Genomic DNA, 19677 nt, shown 5'->3' on the forward strand with positions numbered 1-19677 from the left:
CAAGCAATAATTTTAGGTACACAAACTCGTAATGTTCATAGGATTTAAGGGGATTATTATAAAGAAGTTGTCAGACTGTACACATTTGCGTTAAATCCATATCAATTTTCATATATTTTCCGCCACCAGGCCAAACCACCAGCTTTTTATGAATATAGTCTTAGAATTCAGTTGATGATAAGCCATTGCCATAGCCATTGCTGTCAGTACACTAGTCATTAGATCTCAGTTTAGTCTGAAAGAGCGTCCAGAAAAAAGTTTTGTGAGAAAGAGCAAACATTAGTCGTCAAGAAGACAGTAATTAAGTGACGTATGTTCTTACTCGTCTCCCGCGATGTGTGCGATGCTAAGGAGGCTTAGCGACGATATATGTTATGTTTTTGTTTCAACCCCACGACACAAATTAATTACAAGGTTTCATTTTATTGCCATACTTTCTGTCAACTTTCAGTTGCAAATTGAACTAGTCGTGCTCCACAAAAGGAGCGAGATAGTAATCACACAATTTACACTTACAGATTTGGGATAAACTTTGCTAATATTTCAAAGAGGAGAGGTTGTTTGTTCCTCGAGGTGTTCAGACTAAACAGATTAGACGATTAATATAATATCGTGATATATAGCGCAAACAATACCTTACTTGTTCTACCTAAAATGTTGTTTTTTGTGTTTTTATCCGTTCGAAATTAAGCAAATATATTACCCTGACCCTACTGGACATAGTGTAATAATGTGTACCCTTATCAATCACCAAACCTTGAGGATTATAACACTGAAAGTCCATTAAAATGCGTCGAGCAGTTTTTGGATGATGCGCGCTACAATATGTAAAAAATGTGCTTATCATAGTCATACACGCCGAACCGTAGCTATTAGAATTTTAAAGAGCTAACTTTTATCGTTTTCGGCAACGTGTTAAACCTTTATTATGTCCTCTTTTGTCCTGATATATATAATATTATGAGAATAGTTATTACTTAGATAAAACGTTTTCTTTAGCAGTCTAGATTGCATTATTATTAAACATTTATAAAAGCACTGGGCACGTGTACATCGTAAATTCATAACTATCGCTCGCAGTTTAAGTAAACTAATAGAAAATGTAATAAAACATTCAGCGCGGACGAAGTTTACATAAAAAGCTCTACGTCTCGATGCAAATGAGATTATATTAAAAAGTGCATCAGTGATACAGTGCAAGCGGGCACCTGCGTCCAGACTGGGCGGCGGCGGGGCAGCGCGGCGCCTTCAGATGAGACAATAACTCAATCGCGGCACCGGTGTGAGCTCGCAAATGTAATCGACACAATCCCGGCACAATCGGCCAATCCACAACGAACCGAACCCACTTATACTAATGCGTCCTATTGAAAATGATCGCGGTACACCCCGCACGCACCTAACGAGAAGGATCCATTCGGACGATGCGTGCGAGTTACTTTAAATATATCTATCTCTAAACGTACAACGCCCAATTTATTCGATGGACTCTCGGCTCATATTAATATTATAAAGAGGAAAGATTCACACAAAAACGGCTTATCCGATTGATACATGAAACCTTTCCGACCCGACAGTCAAATTACAATTTCTCGGGTCAGTAAAATTTATATTTTGTTGACATAGTATAATCGTAATTATCTAAGGTTAATATTTAACTTAGATTAATGAATGATAAGTATGTGTTATCGGTGAAATTGAAATCTTACTAATACTTCAATATTTATCTGCGATATTTGAAAGGTTTAAGCATTTTTATATGCTTGCTGAGTAAATTAAAGTAGAACGTAATTTCTTGGACGTTTTGCATTATAATGAGTACAGACCACTTGCACAAATTTCGCCCTTTGAGCCATACATTAAAAGCTTACCGTATAACGATGATAATTCCAACTCGTTTCTACTTTATTCTAGGTATGACCTGGCGGATTAATTAAAGAAGTATTTTTAGTTATACATTTTATCCTTGTATTATATCAGAATCAATAAGGTTCCTGGTATGAGCTACATGCATTCGTAATTCATTTCTATGATATCAAATAAAAAACTTACAACTGTCGCTTAGTTGTTGATATGAATTTGTGTATCCTCGCGAGACAAGGTTAAAAGGCTTTCAAGGCACCCACGCGAACCATAATTACGGTACTTGTAGAGACGTGCGAACAAGTAGTTACGGTTTATGTACTAATGAGTCTCTTTTATTTCAAGCTTTTGTTATTGTTCTAAGTGAAATGTTTTATTTACGCTATAAAGATACGTAATGAGTCGTAACAGAAATATTATATTCCTATAGGACAATAGCTTAACCATTTCACTCCAATTTATGTGTAAACAACAAAACTAAGCAATAAAATAGAAAGCTATAAAATGCATATGAAATTGGCAGTTCGCCTGTTCCCGTACACATTGTTTGTTGACAAAAAACTCAGCCTCGCTGCGTTTGTCTCTGCAAGAAACTGGAAAATCAATTCAACTCCAAACAAAGCATGCCTTTGTCTATTGATTTTGTGACGGTAATCAATACAATCATTGTAATTTTCGAATCAAATAACGAAACCAAACTGCAAACGACTTCACTTCTGTGGCGGTGATTGGTGGGAACGTGAGGATGAGCAGGAATTTTACGAATTAAAAACAAAACGCTAATAAAAATACTCAAGTAAAAAACGTTAGAAAACAAAGAAGAAAGCGAGACTAGCTCGATAAAACATACCGATATATTATCACAAACATATAAACGCAGTATCCAAGCGCTCGGCACATTTCTTAGGAATGCGGCTGCCGCGCCCCCTGCCAGGCAAACACGCGAAATTAGTTTTCTTACTGTAGTGATGCGAAAATATGCCTTTGGGGAAGTTCTGTCTCATGTAACACCATCGAAAACACGTGAATTATTTCCAATAATCCTATCACACCTTTTCTGACATCTTTTGGACTATTACATAAATTACATGTACAAATAAATCTCATGTTTATTTTACAATTAAAATGCATGTTGTCGCAATTAATTCATACAAATGCGATAATAAACGCAATCTACTGAATCATCATTATGGAAACGTGTCAAGGGGCCGCCAGTGGCACGCGCTCTATGCTCGTACATTTTTTTATGCGGTCCGGCCACAGCCGCGGCCGCTCCTCGTGACGGCGTTCCGCGCCTGCTGCCGGCTCAGTGCTCGTGTGGCGACGTGTGGTGAGAGCGAGCACTTACAACGCCTTGTTTATTTAATTCCCCTGCGCTGACGCTGACAAAATTGTTTACTAAAGCTGCCCACTACATAGCTTAAGAACGTTACGTAATTCAATATCCTTACGACACAAATTATATTTGTACAATGGCTACCGAACAGTTCGACCAGTGTAACTACCAGTAGGTAATTGGATTTATCGGTTCCCTTGAACTTAGGATGTTTGTCTTAAACTTGAACGTGTTGATGGCTATTCTGTGGTACAAATTGTTGCAGCTCAGTAAACTCGACCACACGTTAACATATTGTTAAGCTATATTGATATCTTCCTCTCATAACTAATATTTGTTGAGAAGTTGCGGGTTTTCCCGAAGTTGTATAGTAAGAGAGTTACAGTGATTATAATTATCCAACTTATAGGTTACCTATGTAACATGTCTAACGACCACAACAATGTACCGTATCTAATAGACGCAGGTAGACATAGATACGTAACGGGAGAAGGCTTCGCGTTTTAGATCACGTTTACCTGTACACATTCTGTAACCAGTTATGTATCTATACGTCGATCATGAATTATTTATTTTGCGAAAAGGCCACAACGATCCTTTCACATGTCAACAATAAATTTAAGACACCTACATCTATAACCGGGCAGGTCCGAGACATGTATCCGTCCATTCGTGCCACAAAACATTCTGCCCACGGGACGAGTTACAGCTAGCTGAGACTATACCAAAGAACTACGATTTATTTGAAACACTAACTTTTGTTAAGGAATTTGATAAGTAGTATTTCGTTATTTGCAGTTGTGTAAATATGACAACCGGTCCTTAACTCCTGGAATTATGAAATACAAACCTTTTAATAATAATTCTGTTTGTATGTTTATATCACACTCAAAACCGCAACATTAAAACATTGTTCGTATATTTCAAATGTGCGGGTGCAGTTTACGTAAGCGAGAGGACAGGAATTTTTAGTAGCAGGGAAATATTTATCATATCTTTGACATTGTGCAGTGAATATTTATGCCAAAACATGTGTGTTCTACTGGCTCCATATTTTACCGGTGAAACAATATTCCAAACGCAAGGATCTGACCATAATTTACGGTACGAAATGTTAGTGTCGAAGGCAGTTGTATTATCATTACAACCCTTTTCAGAGGCGCCCACGGCGATGCTGCGCAAAAAATCTATAACATTTTTCATATCCTCCGCTCCTCATCTGAATATTATTCGATTGCGTTTTGCCTGTGAGGTATATTTCTATGTAATTGAAATTGTTTTTCTTCCATCAAAAGAAATATGAGGTCGATCTTTGTTTCTCAGTCCAACACTTTATTTTAAAGCCATTATAAAATCATTTTGCACCATCTCGTCGGAACATAGGCAAGTTTATACGTAAAGTTTTCCGATTTATTTGAAGTTATATCGTCCTGAATCGAATATTGCGAGTCTAAGCAGTTTGGGTTTATCGCGTACCTTCGTCGTGAAAATGTGAGAATACGGACCGTCGTAAATTTGTCTTGTTTTTCCATTTACCTTTGTATCGGCCAATCTACAGATAGAGACCCGCGTCACGCTTCTGTAGGGACTTCATCTGAAACGGTCTTGTGGCATATCGGAAATGACCGCGAGCATACTCATACGATCGTACTGTACCTTTGGGAAATCAAAACCCGATTTGTGATCTTCATGTTTTTTGTTTCATAGCCTACAATCTCATTTGTTTGCCCAGACGATAAGAAATTTTATTTATATGTAATTAAAGTTCTAAAGGAACTTCTTTCATTCCTTGCATTCCGTTCCAACTTGTAAACTAATATGTTTGGAAAGCTGTCCCAACTCTTGGCTATTACACAGTTTGTCTTCGTGGCGAAGTTTGGTTAACCGGCAGTTCAGCTCAAAGACAATGACAAACTGTTGAGGCACACCTCGTCAATCAATCCAATTAAGGAATTTTAAACTCATCCATTAAAACTTAGTTGACCCGCTTAAAGCTGGTGATAACAGGCGCTATAGTGGTATAGTTCAATGTCAAGAGTTAGAGCATGTTTGTATTTAAGTTGATTTTCATTACTAGGCTTGGCAGCTTTTAGATTTTAAAACGGATCCGATAAATTTTAGTAATAAGTTAGGATTCGACAAGCTAACGCATAAACTTCAGCCAAAACCAGAACATAGACATACATTAAATCGTAGTACATCGATACAGACTCGTAGTACATACGTTCACATTGGACATCATAGCTTTATGTTATGTATGTGCAAAATCGCACTGCTATACCGTTCGTAGTTTATTGTTTCCGAGACCATTACGATACACATCGTTTAACGCAAAAAGCGAACCGCTGAAACGTTCGATAGCTTCGCAAAAATCCCATGCCTACTAATAATTGAAACTGGAATCGGCGTAATAAACGTGAGTCTCACTACAAAAATATTCGCAATACATATTTTCACTCGAAAATAAAACTATTGAAAATATTTAGCTTCACTGCTTTATAAATAATATTTTGGATTATTATAGAATTTGGTAGTTTAGGAAACTACGTTTGATTTTAGGGCAAGAAAGGATTTTAAAAAATTCAATCGCTTTCACTGAAAGAGAACAATCCCCATTTATCTTTTAAAGTAGTCCGGGCAGATCAGATAAGACGATCACAGAAGAGACGTTAGATTTTTACGGATTCGTGGCGCGAAGTCAGAGCTCGGCTTTGTTCTAGTTCGTAATCGGACAAGACGGACGGTCGAAAGTCGTGCTTGTTAGCATTCAGCTAAATGCTGCCGTGCTTCTTAACTTTTATTTATGTTGACGCTGAAAACGATACCCTGATAAACGTACTGAAATGTTGTTATTTTCAGAAAGCGTGGTATGCTATATTTGCTTTCATTTGAAAGACTGTTCTGCATGTTTTTAAACCTGATTGAAAATCATGTGAAAATGTTAAAGGACCAGTTTTCAGACATGTTTTATCTGTTATGTCCATGTTAAATCTCGAATAAAATAAATGACCGCGATATGGAAAGATTTCAAAGCTTCCAAATCTTCTAAAAATATTTATGTATGATTTGAACATTTTGGGAACCTACAACAAGGCAGTACCCTAATAAATCTACATCTCAGTTGATATTTCCTATATTTAAATATTGGGGTGGTTGCTATAGCTACTCGTGCTTGAGGGTATTCCGCAAAGCTTATGCCCGAAATTTTGAAGATAACCAATACACAAAATGTCATATCTACTTTGTTTCCATAATCCGACACTCGACCTTCCGCCGGCCCCAACAGCGCAAAGGCACGTCCCGCCACTCTGTGCACCTCTTGATAAAGAATTTCATTATCAGCACACCGCTGTATGAATGTGTCCTGCAGATAAGCTTCTCGGACAATTTACAGAACGGTTCCGCGCTATTTTTAATGAAGGCCTTCGGTACAATATTTATATCGGAGGAAAGCCCTTGCAAAGCCTTTTTAAACTGTTTTCTTACAAGCTAAGCTAAAGATTTCAGATGTAATTTGGGTAATCTCATTCGACAATATTTGTGACAACATTTTTTATCCGATAATACTGCTTTGAAAATAAGTGTATAAGAATATTTAAAGTTTTGTTTAAAAGCACTAATGTTGTTTCTTGAAAGCACATGAGATCGTCCGGGCAGATTCAAAAGTAGTTTCGTCGCTCTTTACGCGTTTATTGTCAAAAGTTCTTAATATAACTGTTACGAAACCTAGAATGCTATGTATATTTCGGTATGTAAGAATATAATAATATTACTAAGGCTATAACCGTCTTAAATAATTCATTAGCAATAGCTACGCGTACAAACATCTGTTTGTACGCGTAGCGTTATATCTATAAGAACCCATATTTCGGTTCGTTACAACACAACCGAAACTAGAAAACAGAAATAGTGTTTCATAAATATGTTGTTACATAGACCTCCATATATTTGTAATGATTATTGTCGCCACCGCATTACATAAAGTAATCTTGGCACATGTTTACTGTATATTAACGGTTATTGCTTATTGCTGGAGTGGCGCATGAATAAGTTCGCCGATTGCCCCGTAGGTAACAGGATATAGTTTGTAGGAGGCTCGTTACCCGCAGAGCGCTGTGTTTGATTGCTGTGCAAGGGGAATACTAATGTCGGAACCTATGCGATTGATCAAACGGGTTCAGTGCTTGCCAATTGAGAAACTAGCTTTATTTCTAATTACACTACTTTAAGATATCCAATCATCGATTTGACTCAAATATTGCTATTAAATCGTAATAAAATACCTATTGTAGCATTTACAAGCTTATGAAATATATTTATTGTAAACAATTTCGATATGTAAACTCGGAAACAAAAACATAAACATTGACCCACATGAAATGTAACATTTGTAGAGGTTGTTTTAATTAAACAATTGTAACTTGAATTATTTGCTGCTATCCGGAAACACGGTGTCCAAAAATATTGTTTTGACAAATTTTAAACAAACACTTAACATACAAAATCAGTACTTGGATTGCTTGGCGTTTCACATTAAGTATATAATATATGTAGTATTCAACTGAATAAATCTTTTGCATTCTTCAGACCTTATTTACGAAAGTATTATACAGTCAAATTAAAACAGCACACAAAAATATTCAGTACGCCTTTGTTGTAGCCGACGTTAATAAATACAAACTGAATTTTATAGGTTTCGTTTCACATAAAATGTAGAGTAAACAGTAAAAAGTATATATTGATTTTATCGACTTCTGGCTATTTAATTATAGCTGGGTGATGCCGGTTTCGTTTTATACGAGCGTTGACAGGGAAGTTCGCTAACAAAATTGTCCCGCCAAAGTTTGGGATAGACCGCCCCTCGCATGTTTGTCAAAAAGTCGCTCCCGGCGTCGTTAGACTGCTTTTAGCATCCCTGATTAGTTTTTATGGTAGTCTAATTCAACTTAGGCAAGAACAACAGACGAGGAAAACGGTATTGTGTCATGGCCATGCTCTAAACGGTAGTAAGGGATTACGCCCCATGCAGGCCGCGGAACAACGTTACGACACTTCGACAAAGTTACGAAACACAGTCTAATTTAGAATTCAATTGAAATTTAACGCTATGCTCCTCCCAAATAGAAATTGTTCTTTACTACGTTTGTTGACGGAAGTACTTGCCTAAAATAACATAACTTGCAAAACTTGGGGATTTGCAGTCCACATCATGTTAAAATTACGAGGTGAATTCATAATCTACTTACTCTAAAGCCCGTTTTATAATATAATTCATATACACAAATGGGACGCTCTAAAAGCTAACCAATTTTCTCTTTGAACTAAACAAATTAAGCCAAGTTATGAGATCGACCAATATTTGTAGTTTCACAAAATAATTTGATTTGTAATTTTGCATTAGTTCAGTGTCGCGAAGGCTTTGTCACCAATTCGTTACAGATGAAGTCGGACCAAGCGAAGGCAGGTCGGCTGAAATCTCCATTGTTTTCCGTGTCGGCTGCGACTTTACGTCAATGAAGATAAGGACTACATTACTAAAGCTGAGCTTAAAAGCGTCCGTATGTTTGCTAATAAAGCCGCCGGACATTTTGCCCAGAGGGGTCCTAATTTATCATTGTTAGAGTGCGCCTCAAACGAAAGCAATTTCCGTCTAGAATTCGTTTTTTTAGATACGATTTCTCTCGAGAACTCAGCTTAAAGTTCATTTGATGTCGTCCAATTACGATTCTATTATATAAAGGCTTTCACAAAGGACAACGTCAAATTCATTCATACAAATGTTATTGCGTGATAAATTATCAACTCTACAGAATCTTTTACCTAGTCTAAAAATATACATCCGTTCTCAATCGTGGACTCTCTTCTGAAAATACATACATAACTGTATTTATATACTAAATGGCACTATATAATTATCTACGAAATGGTACTGAGTTCTTTTTCCTTATTGAGGACAATATTTTTTGGTTTTACAGAACTCGCGATTTTAGTCAATCAATGTATTCCGTAATAATGAAAATAAATAAATATTTGAAGCAAATCTACACAAAGGAGACAGCGGGCTGTCTGTCAAAACGGAAATGAACAGGGCGGAGGGGAACTGTGCAAAAATACAACGATAACATCTCGCCGCCGCTAGGAAATGTGGAAATTAAAGGATTCTATTGTTTCATTCAACAGACATTCTCTTGTCTGTTGATTTCTGTTTTGATAAGTAATAACACCTTTAATCTCGTTGTTATATTCATTGCGATAAGTTTTAGATTCCGATATCGCCAAGTTTATAAATACAGTCAGTAAACACGCAAATTCATAGAGCTGTGCATAATTCACGTTGACGTACAGTTTCTCGTAAAGGTTTTTGCTTTTTACTTATCTATCGAAGTGAAAGACCTCAGATGATAACCAGTGATTCGTGAACAAGTTCTTGTTCGCTGTTTGCCATTTCTTTTGCCATTAGACGAAATTATTTGGGCGTAATAATTGTAAATCTTTGGACGAATTGCTACCACGGCAAATTTTAAATGTAGTATGAATTTAAAAAACTTTACTGAACATGACTTACTGTGCACAAATAGATAATAACTAAAATATGTACAATATTATAAAATACTATGCTTCTAGTTTTATATTCAGATCGCTCTTCCCTCCCGATACATAATGTTGAGTTCCAAAGTGAAAGCTTTCTTCTGTTCTCGTGCGATACATCATTTTATTTTATAGTCAAACAAGCGAAGAACTCAAACTACGTACTCCAACTATTGGATACACTATTACGTATAAATATAGGGTACGTGTATAATATATTTCCTGCCGAGATCATGTTGCCTTGTAGTGAATGTTGGCTTCTTTTTCCAGTGACTAAATTCATCCGCATCGGGATCGCTGACAAGAATGACAACCCGCCGTATTTCGACAAGGAGCTCTACGAGGCGGAGGTCGACGAAAATGAGGACATCCAACACACTGTGCTCACCGTCACCGCCAAAGATCACGATGAATGTGAGTAACCTTTCTCACTCGAACCTTGCTTATATTGCCTATGAACTTTATAGCGTGCAAAATTTCCCTTGTGATAAAAATGCCAATATTTTCCTTGAAAACTATGTAACTAACAAGTGGCGTGCTTGTATAAAAAATATACGACCCTAATACGAGTGAACACTACACAAGGAGAGAACATCTAAAACAAAACAAAAAGTCCCGCACATGGCCGCTATATTTTATGCCATCGGATCAAGTTCCGCTTAACTTTGTACAAAGAAAATCACGCTGTGTTCCTGAGATATTCCACCCTATACACGGATTGTAATCGAATGGTATTAGCTTCGTGAAGAATAATATATAAAGCAGTAAAGTAGATATTACGTTGGAACGTCTTTATAATATACCTCACCTGAGAGCGCTGTATACATAGATTAAGGGTTTCAATCTTGTGCCATTTATTGAAATTGAATCGAGACGTTGATTGTCCCGTAACTACCTAATACCAGATTCTCATCAATGTAACAAAGCCGTGAGGGCTTGCTACATTTCCTGAGATATTACGTTCTACATAAATAAATTTGTGCTCGCCGGATACGAGATTGAAATAAAAATACGTACTTGATAAACCCATAACAATTCAACTGTGAAGAGAATTTATTCATTCAATGAAAATAATTTCATAATTTCGTAGAACAATTTTGTCTTATTGAATAATTTTGTCATTGTTCTGAAGTATTGAGCGTAGTATGGCTCATTTGTTCGAGTAAACCAAGACCAATAAGTAATTGCAGGTGGGCCACCATCGATAACGAATCTTTAACATAATTGAAATCGCAGTCAATATTTTTGAATGAATTTCGCTAAAAGCTCGGATTGACAAAGCGTTCAGTACTTAGTATGTATTTTTCTTAAGCTATTGTTCACACGCTTTGTTCAGCCAACGCTTTGTCCGTTTTCTTTTAAGTCGATCTAAGAAATTGTTGACGTAGTTATTACTGTTATTAAAAAGTGAGCATTGTTGTAGTTTCCCTCTACACGTTAATTTAATTTACAAAGAAATGCGTGTAATGACATTTGAAAACGCAAGGCTTCCCGTGTCAAATTATATCGGATTAATTAATTATCTACCCGTTCTATGAACTATTTAATTAGTACTTTTATCTGTTTATCAGGGGGTTATGCAAGGGTGGCCTATTCTCGCTATTTAATGCTTTTTTGCATCCGCTACAACGTAGCAATTTTTTCTATAGCTATATATATATATATATAGATAGCTACCCTTTCTAACTCTACAATAATGCTTTCAATTTATATTTTAATAAAACCAACGTTGCACGGTACCCACTGATGGCAAATTAAGTCGGTGAAGTCAAAGACAGAATTTAAGGCGATTAGTGCCGATTAGCCAGTCTTCTATTAAATAAAAGCCCGCCTCACACAAATGATAATTCTCTTAAATAAATCCCTTTGCGGATTATAAACGTGCGTGACTGTTTATATATGAAAGTACAATTATAAAGTTCGTAACCGTTATCAGTATTAGTAACATGGTTTATATAATTCCAGTAGCACAAAGTTAATTTGTAACAGTTTATTACACTCGTGTCAAATCGTTTGTTTCATTTCAATTTTCTTTTAAACTCCCATTCGTACATAATGCACTTAATAATACTTAAGATTTGATTTCTAAGACCATAATAATCTGATATAACCATATTTGATGGTACATTTCTAAATAACTATTTGATTTTATTGAGATATTGAAACAAAGCTAAGATAAGAGAAAGGAAAAAAAACTACTGACTCCACTGGCAGCACGTTGTACACAATACCGCTCATTGGAGCGTTGACGCACAATCGCCGCCGTTATTATTTTGTAGTGCCAAGTAGACAACATTATGATTATTGCTGGCATCAGCAGTGTCAGCTACGGCGTAGCCAGCTCCGAACACGAAAGTTTGACGCGAGAAGCAGAAAGTGTGCGAGTAGCGAGCACCTACGAGCAAGTACGACGTCACTGCCTAACAACTGTAGCGCTTACGTTTGATCGATGAGTTCGCACAGTTGCTACGATACATTATATCGGAGAATTCTGCCGCGCTACTACACTCCGCCCCTCAACCCCGGCCCTTATTAAACTCGCAACCTTTCCTGTACCTTTTCATAATGACATTACTGTAGCAAATTCTCTGAGACGCTAATATAATTAACTTAAGGTGGGTAATACTTTAAATTACCGCCAATCTGGTCATGATGAAAATATTCTTATGAACTTGGTTAGTCGGTTTTCTTGACTTGGAACTGACTATCATCTGCTGGACAATTTTTGTGGTAGCCACGAAATGAAAGTAAAATAAATTTTTCTCTACCACATCGTAAATCTTTTGGGGTCGCAGATGTCTGCCGTTTGTTTTCACCGAGTGCTGCTCCATAATGAAATTGATTTTACTTTTTGTGCGATCGACCCATAAAAGAATAATAGTTTAAAAAACTTTTAACTCTCGGGGCAACGTATAAATTAAAATGAAATTTGCCGCTATTTCTATCTCACAAACTCGTGATATCCATCCATGATATACAGTTAATTAAAAACAAATTTAAAAGTATAGCTTAAATTAAAAAAGCCTTTTGTCTCCGCTTCTTTAGTAAAATTATTCTAAAAGAACGTTGGAACTCACTACACTTAGTAGGTATAATTGATGATAGAGCAAGCAGGATCTCGTTTTATAGAAGTTATAAATTCTTTTCGTCGTTGGAAACTTACGGAGACGTAGGTCCTACAAACGTTTAAGAGCTCTTCTAACATTCAGTCGAAAAGTGTTTTCAATCTTTTATTATTCTCGTCGACATTCTTAGACGTGTAACTTCCTTTTCGACTTCTAGTAAATAATACTTTAACTTTTATGTTATATAATCTCAGATCCATATTAAAGAACCGATTCTAACGTTGTCCTCGTTACCACAACACAACATCAGTTAAAACAAGATCACTAAAAAGTTCGGCATGTTAACCAACCCCATAATTTTTCGCAATAAAAAAAAATAATTCATAATATTGGTCTTACTAAATGGGAAGATAATATTTATGTACATCTGTTGATATCAACAACGAAGATAGTGCTTTAGTTCTACGTTAGTATTTGTATTGGATTTCACAAATAAAAGCAAAACTCTCATTGCTGTTTTCTGCCAAAATTAACTTTACGGAAAAGGCAGATAAACCAAGACAAAAGTGTGTACGTGAGCAGTATTGTGTTGTGTCACACACATTGTGTGTTCCGTCGTAACTTAACCCCAACTTAAGTTATTACGAGGAATAAATGACGCCGCACTAAGCTCTCGATGCCATTCAACTCCGACAAAGTTACAATTGCATAAAGTGTGCGTTTAAGTTTCATGTCATACGAGACAGGTTCACAACAATTAAACAATGAAATTGTCTTACAAACAAGAGGTTTTGTATTGTACCTTATCGTAAACATTCCCTTTACTTAACTAAAATAAAGTATACGTTAACCTAATTTAGGGTGGGGTCCTAAAATCTAACTCAGTTACGGGTACACATTTAAAAACATCGATCTCTATTCAAGTATCAATTTATCGAATTTAATCTTGTGAAGTTGAACAAGTTTCCAATGTTAAAGCCTTACCTAACTATTGACCTCGATCGCACTTGGAATACAATTTGAACGATTTTAGAGGTCAATACTCTACTTAAACGCAAGTTTATTTTTGCAAGGCGTTATTGGATTTTAAGAAGTGCAATCTTGAAAAGCTGTAGACAGTGAGCCCGTTATATTTTAATCTATTACATTTGGTTTTTGTATGTCAGGGGGTCGCGGCGCGTCGGTTACGCCGCGAGCGCTGACTGCTGCTGCATTCTTTCGTATTAAAATCTCCAAGCGTCTCTCGCAGATGTCGCCGGGATGTCCCGATTCAATCTCGTTTTTAAACGGCCTCCGTTTCTTCCCCGAGAAAATTAAGCAAAATGCTCAAACATATTCTTATATAGCTTTGTAGGCGTATATGGGATTATTCGTTTCTTACGTATCAGTATTTGGATGCAACGTCTTTCGGATGAAATCTGTCTACATAATAATATGTGAAAACTTTAAATATAGTCTTAATTTGAATAAAGTCTGCGTGAGAGAACTGCAAATGTGTATACAGGATAGGTTGATTACATAGTACGTGGTTCAGCTACTTAGTTACTTGGCCGAGTAATAGTTGCCTTGTAAAAATATTTTTGTTTGTGGAAGAGTCCGTGTGTTTACCGCCTCTTAATAAAAACATAGCTAGAAGCTCGTAGCCGTACTATCATACTATCAGTATGTTCTCTTGGTTTGTTTTACCTCTTTTTATTACTCAGATTAATGTAAAATAAATATAGCACGTTTTATTTACGAGAATTTTGAGATGCCATAAAAAAATGACGTAGTCAGAAAAATAATTAAATTCGTAAAATAATAAATAAATTACAAGCTTTTACTTAATTTACGGTTTCTATTTGTTTGTGGGCGGTTAATGTCTTATGGAATTAATTTGGCGCTTAATGGTGGTACAACGGAAGACAATTTTCCACCACTTAACAAACTGGAGTTACGCATTGTGTCAGGTTTATATTGTTGTGACTTGTTAGTTAAATATTAATTCAATGCAAGACTTACGTAATTAGTAGGTCTAACACAGCATGTACAATGAGATAGCTTTAAGAAATGTTCTAACTGTAGTACAAGTTCTTCTTCTCATTAATCAAGGGAACGCTTTCAAATAAACCTTATCTTAGGAGAAAGCTTTTCAAACAGAAACTTGTCCTCGTCAAGACAGTTTAGTAAATTTGGTTTACATTGTTTAGTGTGTAAACTTGTTTTGCTGTAAAATCGAATAGGTTTCACTTGAACCTTTATACCGCTTGGCATTATTATAAAAAGAGGGGAGGTAAAACGGGAAAGTCGACCTAAAACCGGTTGAAGCTATTTTTATTCAAAAGTTAATGGAAATTTTTACCAAAAAAATATGTCACGAGCAATGCCGCCTGCTTCGGGCGTTTACAATAAAAATTACTTAAACAATATTTTTGTTCCCGACAGACTTGAGCAACAGATGCCGTTGAATAATCAGTTAATATCTATCTTACCGCGTATCAATTAGCCGCGTCATTTAACCGAAGGTCTGGAAATAAGTGCCGTTGTCTAGGACGAAACAGATCCTGCGGCCGTTACACCGACCTCATTTAGTTAAAGAATGAAGATTACGTACGCTATCCAATTGATCGCTCACATTAAGTATAAATCGGTTGATTCAGACGTGGACCGCTCCCTATTCCCCTAATTTATAATGGTGATCGGGAAATAATTCGAGCTGATGAGGTTTTAATTTTAAAAGATGTAGCAGCATGGATAGTAGGTCGTGGGTGAACGGAAGATCATTAATTCCCTTCGCCGCCATTTAGAAACCTGATCGTTAAGAGCTCAGCTACGTTATTTTTGGCCAAGTTATCCGAATTCTGGCTGGATCTTAAAATATTTTAACGTTTCAAGCGAAATGAGTCCTGAAATCCTAATGTACGAGTATAATCTGTCGAAAATTTCTTGCTTTTCTATGCTTTCGTTATTAAGAGTAACGGAATCTCAATTTGAATTTTCGTCAAAACATGCAGCAATTGGTGTAAAATTAAAGTTATTTATATAGTCTTCGGATTAAAAATGTTTTTTTGCACTCTGCGAGGTCGCCAACAGATTGACGTAAAACAATGGAGTTTATAACGATTCTTGTCATACTTCAGTGTTTAATCACTAGTTCATCAGGAACTCTATCATCAACTCTCGTAAAAGGATTATCGTTTTACTCCCTATCACTTTAACTACGCGGACTTTACCGCATAAAATTTACTCAGCATTCTAAGGTTTATATCATGATTCTCCATGTTTAATTTTAATGACTTATTCGTTCAGCATCACCAGCGCGAGTGAAAAATCAATGAATAGTTTTTGTGGGTTCCAGGGCGCATTTTCAATTTCTTAGGGATTATACCAACTAAAAATAAAGCAATCACGGCTCGCCGCCGCCAGGGGAACAATGACTAATTAGACGTCATTCCCAAACTCATATTACCGCACACGTTATTATTTGAGAACACTACAGACCGTAATGAGAACCTCACCGCCGTCTGAGCTTTCTCACGTCCACCGAGTACAAGTATTTATTAATATAAACGTCAGTAGGAAATACGCTGTATTCCGCGCTAGGAGGTACGAGCACGCGAGCTGCTTGTCACAGGTAATGAGTTATGAGAATACGTAAGGATACTGGCCGCGTATCTGGCTCCTTGGATTAAAATAACCAGCACGTAAGTAATTACGCAAACAGCGGAAAATTACAACACCGACATCACGCAATCATTTACTTTGTCTACGAGCTTCATGGTCGTGATTCTAGTAAATAAATTATCATTTGGACTAAATGAAAATCTAGGCCCCAAACCTTAATGTTGTAAATAATGATGTGATCGTTAATTCGTCGTTTATTATCGCGCCCTGTACCCCCGGGTCCATCAATAAATTGTGTAATTTTATGAGCTATACTAACCTCAATTGCTCTATACAAAACTGAATTATGCTTCGTGTTTTCATTCCATATACGTGTCTATATAAAGTTAGATACGTGCATGTATTAATTAATCTCAATCAACTGCGTTTACAATTGAATAAATTATAATTTTGTCGGGTTTACTTGCGTGTAATCATTCGATAAACATTAAAATTGTCTATTTGTCGTATAAACATGCAGATAATGAAAATTGCAACTAAAATGAAGAATTTTGTCACTGCGTGTTTTTGAATGCGTGTACAAAAATTGATAGCAGCCGATGTATCTTGTCTTTAACTCGATTCTGACTTCTGAATCGCGGTGAACACGAAATGTATGCAGTATACAGCGATATGATTTTATTTAATATTCAAAAATGGTTCGTTAAAAATATGAAACTTTCTCCCAACCAGATAGGCTTTTAAAAAACTCGCGCGAATAAATTTAAAATTTCGCGGTATCTTTGTTATTACAATAGAGAAGGCACGCTAGTGATTAATGTACTAGTGAGTTTGAGCTTTGTTCTTTGTATTTGTCTGGGTATTATAAATCATGATATAATTTGGCGCGTCGTATAAATCATAAGGTTACTTTATATCTCAAGTTAACTCGATCCTCGGATCTGGTAGTATCTTTTAGAACAGAAGCTATAAATCAAGCAGCGGTGTGCACTATCGGGCGTGCGCGTGGTTCTAATTAATACTGCACCCGACGCATTAATAACGTGCTTTAATTGTAGACGTCTTTTGCTTCTCTCATCTTTAACTTGCGCGATTACGTTCAGCAGAGAGCCTCGCACTCGAGCGCCGCCACTAATGGATGATAAAACCAACGTCAACGCGGCTAACAACGGAATAAATTAAGGAAACCCTCTGAAATGCTTGATAAATTACATCGTGCCTCTAACCACTCGCATGTTTAAATAGTCGCTCGTTAAAAGCTCTACATATAGCTTTTCAGATAGCGCTCATATGTTGGGATTCTCTATTTGTCTCGCAAAATATAACTTAAGTTAACATGATTTTAATAAATGGAGTTTTGAACTACGTTCTCCACTACTTAAACAAATTCAAAGAACTGTGTTAGGTCAAAATTAAAAATAATTGCAGAGTATTTGAACGTCGCTGTTGGGAATAGATGAGTTGTAATTGTTTTGTCGGTTATCGCGCCGGCTAGTAGTAGAGCGTGGCGTTAGCCAGATGACACGAGAACCGGTCAGGACACATTTGGGTCAACTTTAGCTGGAGGGTCACTCGTCTAGAGTACAGTCCTCCATTTGCGTCCACAGGGCCGCTCGACCCACAGCGTCACGTTGAGTGATTGTCTCGCTAATTCGCCGTGACGTAAACGATCAGAGCGCGTCACACCGACGACCTCTCCCCCCTCTCCCTCCCTATCTATCCTATTAATCGAGAACGACCAAACATCAATAGCCAGAAGTGGATTATAACTATATCATACCTATACAACGCTTTCCCTCCGTGGAAATCTAAAGTAAACCTTATTTCAACCGGCGTCTGAACTTACTAATGTAATAATTTAATAAAGCGAGTACCGCTGTTCCAGGTAACAACTTTCTGTTTGTTTATTACTTACACTACTACAACTTATTATAACGAAGTTGCACAATCTGCACAGTTGTTTACCAACAACTTACAGGCAACACGAGATATCAAACAGCGAAATGTAGCATCTTACATCAGTGTCACCGGCAAATCTACATAAGGCTGTTATTTATATTTAAATTACGTATGAATATTTAAAAATTCCAAAGTTTCTCATCACAGACGCAAAGAGACATTTGCAAGTTAAGATGAGATTTTATATTTTTTACTAAAATTAATCGGACTCTTGGAACAATATAGATTAAGTTTCGGGGGCATTGGGGCTGTAAAATGTTTAGAAACAACTTAAGCATTATTTATGGAAGATTATTTTAAAAGGTACACCGTGTCCTGAATATAAAGTAGATAGAATCTAATAAGACAATTTAGGTGAATTTCGTTAGCTAAATCAAGGCAATTTCGCCGTACCGATATCATCAATATAAGCCAGAAACATGGCCATAATCCTCGAGCGGTATTCCCACGCGAGGTGTGTACGCATTCCCGTGACACTTGACAAATTACATTATGATTTTGTTGCGGACTCAGCCCGCACTGTTCCAACTTAATTCAACTTACACACGTGTCGTAGTGACTGGAATACTTTTTTATTTCTTATCAAAAGTCGTACGATAGTTAGTTTGGGTAATGCAGTGGCGAACTCCGGCAGGAACAAGTTCTGTTGGTAACGAGAACGACTGAGTTGAGCGGCCGCGCTAGCTTTGCGCGCTCTTACTGTCAAGCCGTCCCAACTTACCAAGCTACTTTATTTCTTACGCCTCCTATATTTCCCGCTGATTAAGTGTCACGCTGTTACTGTTAGTTTCCCAACTCTAAATCGCGATTCCGATGCGCAGTTCCGAACTGCTCACGTTGAAAATACTCCATTTATATATCATTATTTAGAATGCTCATAAAATAATTTTGTATTTTATAACTTTTAGAAATCGACCGCTACGGTAATCTAATAAAAGACTTTGCGGGTGTGCTACGAATAAGCTACGCAGCTACGAACTCTGCTACGGAGCGTAGATGTTCTTTACTCTTTTGCCACACAAACAACTTTATTATATTAATGGCTGCAGGCGCAGTACAGTTACTTATGTTGATTGTTTCTATTGCGATGAGATCCATCCTGAGGTCGTAGTATAAGTTCATAATGAGAAATACTTAAATATCAAAAATAAATCATAGATTTTTAAAATGGTAACACATTCTTCTCTGCCAGTCATTTTGCGCACGATATTTTTTCATCACGTTATCCGCGCTCGCGTCGTGTTTACTCACGCGTTACTCATT

General features: G+C 36.7%; 1 protein-coding gene across 6 annotated transcripts in view; it reads left to right on the forward strand.

Annotated features, from left to right (window-relative positions):
* Positions 1-19677, forward strand: part of CadN (neural cadherin) — a 260161-nt gene that overhangs the window by 198666 nt on the left and 41818 nt on the right. For all 6 annotated transcript variants that reach the window (XM_076136236.1, XM_076136234.1, XM_076136238.1 and 3 more), the window contains exon 13: positions 10058-10201. In XM_076136236.1, the coding sequence (XP_075992351.1) occupies positions 10058-10201 (144 nt within the window). The remainder of the gene's footprint in view (positions 1-10057; positions 10202-19677) is intronic.

This window comes from Anticarsia gemmatalis, chromosome 3 (genome assembly GCF_050436995.1).
Source record: "Anticarsia gemmatalis isolate Benzon Research Colony breed Stoneville strain chromosome 3, ilAntGemm2 primary, whole genome shotgun sequence".
Taxonomy (NCBI): domain Eukaryota; kingdom Metazoa; phylum Arthropoda; class Insecta; order Lepidoptera; family Erebidae; genus Anticarsia; species Anticarsia gemmatalis.